The sequence below is a fragment of the Nestor notabilis genome, unplaced genomic scaffold, assembly GCF_000696875.1.
Source record: "Nestor notabilis isolate BGI_N333 unplaced genomic scaffold, ASM69687v1 scaffold8503, whole genome shotgun sequence".
Lineage (NCBI taxonomy): Eukaryota > Metazoa > Chordata > Aves > Psittaciformes > Psittacidae > Nestor > Nestor notabilis.
Genome location: NW_009921474.1, coordinates 7,399 through 10,128, shown reverse-complemented (window position 1 = coordinate 10,128; position 2,730 = coordinate 7,399). Strand labels below are relative to the sequence as shown.

The following is a 2,730-nucleotide window of genomic DNA, read 5'->3' as shown; positions in this document are numbered from 1 at the left end:
GCCCTCATTGCCTTCGTCATCGTCATCTTCCTCCTGGGATACGTCCTCTACAAAAAGCCAGGTAGTATCCTGGTGCGAGTGATAACCCAGGAGGTGTCTGGCCCTATAACTAATCCATCTTCTCCACGTAGATGTCAACTGGGGCTCCTCCATGCAAGCCAGCTCATACAACATGGCCCTCAACTACTCGGTGGGGCTGAGTGAAGTGGATGAGCACATCAAGAACTACAGGCAAGGGGTCTCAGTGTATGGAGGGAGGGGGAAGCAGAGCCAGCCGCTGTCAGCAAACCCAGGGTGGCTTCATGCTCATGGCCACATCATAGAATCAGAGAATCACAGAATGGTTTGAGTTGGAAAGGACCTTAAAGCTCACCCAGTTCGAACCCCCTGCCACGGGCAGGGACACCTTCCACTAGACCAGGTTGCTACAAGCCCTGTCAAACGTGGCCTTGAACACTGCCAGGGATGGGGCAGCCACAGCTTCTCTGGGCAACCTGTGCTAGGGCCTCAACACCCTCACAGGGAAGTCCTTCCTTATATCTAACCTGAAAATCCTCACCACCATCCTCAATAACTGGGAGCCCCAGCAAAATGTGTCTCCAAAGTCCCACATCTTTGCCATATGGGCAGAGGTGGAAAACAGGGCAAACTTTGCCTTCCCTGTACCAGGCAGATGCTTTGCTTTCATCTGATATAAAAAGGCCTCAAAGAGTGAGGCTGGACCCTCAGCTGGATTTTGTCTCATCCTAAAGATGCTCCCTATAGCTGCTGCTGGCCAGGCATGGGAGAAAAGACATGGCTCTTTCTGGAGAGCCTCTGTAACTACAAAGTACCAGCCTTCACCCCCTATTTCCTCCCTGCCCACAGACCGCAGTGCCTGGTGCTCACTGGCCCTCCCAATTTCCGCCCAGCCCTAGTGGACTTTGTGGGGACCTTCACCAAGAACCTCAGCCTGATGCTCTGCGGCAACGTGCTCATTGTGAGTCACCTGAAAAAGCCAGTGGGTTCCTTGTCCTGGGAGCTCTGGCCATCCATGGGCAGTGGGCAGGGAAATCCAGATGTGTCCTGGTGGGATTGAACAGTGCTCATTATGTGCAACCTGATGATGAGATGTTTCGTCTGGAAGCCTCTTTCCAGCTTGTTAAGCAATACTGATGAAGCACTAGGGTGTCTCTGTGGTCTAACAGCTTCCCTTCACCAATTAATTGACAAAGCAAAGACATAGTAGAATGAGGCAGTTGCTCAGGGTGGTCCTGAAGCCTCAAGAGCAATTGAGGTGCAGCAAATGCCAATTCACCTGCAGCCATGGGACTGCTGGCACTGTGTGCGTTGGCCGCTGCTGCCCAAAATTTGCTGGTTCTCTTGCTGTGGTTGCAACCTCCCTTGTATGCAGTGGTTGCAACCTCCCTTGTATGCAGTGGTTACATCCAGGTCTTGCCAGTGATTTGGGAAGAGAAGATGTGGAGGTTGTTAGAGGCAAGCCCACCAGCGTGAAGGGCTGCCTGTGCCTGAGCCCCTGCCCCTGATCCCTGCAGGGACCACGGAAGCAGAAGATGCCAGAGTCCCGGCTGATGGCAGACGGCCACACCAAGTGGCTTATGAAGAGGAAGATCAAGGCTTTCTATACGGATGTGGTGGCTGAGAATCTGAGAAGTGGCGTCCAAATGCTCATCCAGGTAGAGCCTGGGAGCTCTGATCCCCCTCTCTGACCTCCAGGCACTCCCTTTGCATCCTCTCCTGCAGACTGACAGCACCTGTGTCCGTCTGTCCCTGCAGAGGGGTCTCATGAGAACATCTATCCATAGGCTGCTGGCCTTGGGAAGATGAGACCCAACATCCTGGTGCTGGGCTACAAGAGGAACTGGCGGACTGCATCCCCGCAGAGCCTGGAGGACTACGTGGGCATCCTGCAGTACGGCCACACCAGCTCCTCCGTCCCTGGGGACTCCAGGACCTGGTGGTGGCCCTGTGGTTGGGTGCAGGGATGCTGTGGCCACATGCTGGCAGTGCCACCCAACATGAGATGGCCCCTGTTAACCTCCTTCTCCTCCCTCCTTCCAGCGATGCCTTTGATTTCAAGTATGGTGTGTGCTTGATGAGGATGAAGGAAGGGCTGAATGTTTCCCAAGTGCTGCAGGCACATGGTAAGCGCTTTTGGGCAGCCGGGGATGCTCAGAGATCTGCTGGAGCTGTAGGACATGCCAGCAGGCATCATGTCCCCAGGTGAAGGTCACAGTCCTGGGGGACATCACTCTTGGCTGGGACTGAAGGGGCTGGGGACACAGGGTGCTGCTGCTTGCTGATGCTCATCTCCTCCCTCCCCAGTTAACCCCGCGCTCAAGGCAGCGGAGGAGAACAGCACCAGTGGCAGAACAGCCCTGAGCACAGGTTGGTCCTGGCTCGGGGCCACTCAGAGCATTCCTGGCTCCAATGATTATTTTTGGGAAGCCAGGTTTATAGTGAGGGCTGTGGGATGGGAGCAGGGAAGGACCTTCAATCCATGGCTGGCAGTGCTCCTTGCTGATGCCGGGACCCTCTTGCCCTGGCAGTGGATCCTACCACCTTGGCCAGTGAGCAGCAGGCGAGCACCATCTTCCAGAGTGAGCAGGGCAAGAAGACCATTGACATTTACTGGCTCTTCGATGATGGAGGTAACCTTCACCTTTGGCTGCTGCAGCTCTTGGACATCTCTCTGTCCACCTAATGTGATACCAGCACCCCCACTGCCCC

At 55.2% G+C, this 2,730-nt stretch overlaps 1 protein-coding gene across 1 annotated transcript in view; it reads left to right on the top strand.

Annotated features, from left to right (window-relative positions):
• Positions 1–2,730, top strand: part of SLC12A3 (solute carrier family 12 (sodium/chloride transporter), member 3) — an 8,839-nt gene that overhangs the window by 4,733 nt on the left and 1,376 nt on the right. Inside the window, 7 exon segments of the mRNA XM_010011168.1 lie at positions 1–61; positions 132–231; positions 868–979; positions 1,536–1,676; positions 1,806–1,912; positions 2,062–2,144; positions 2,550–2,651. Of these exon segments, the coding sequence (XP_010009470.1) occupies positions 1–61; positions 132–231; positions 868–979; positions 1,536–1,676; positions 1,806–1,912; positions 2,062–2,144; positions 2,550–2,651 (706 nt within the window).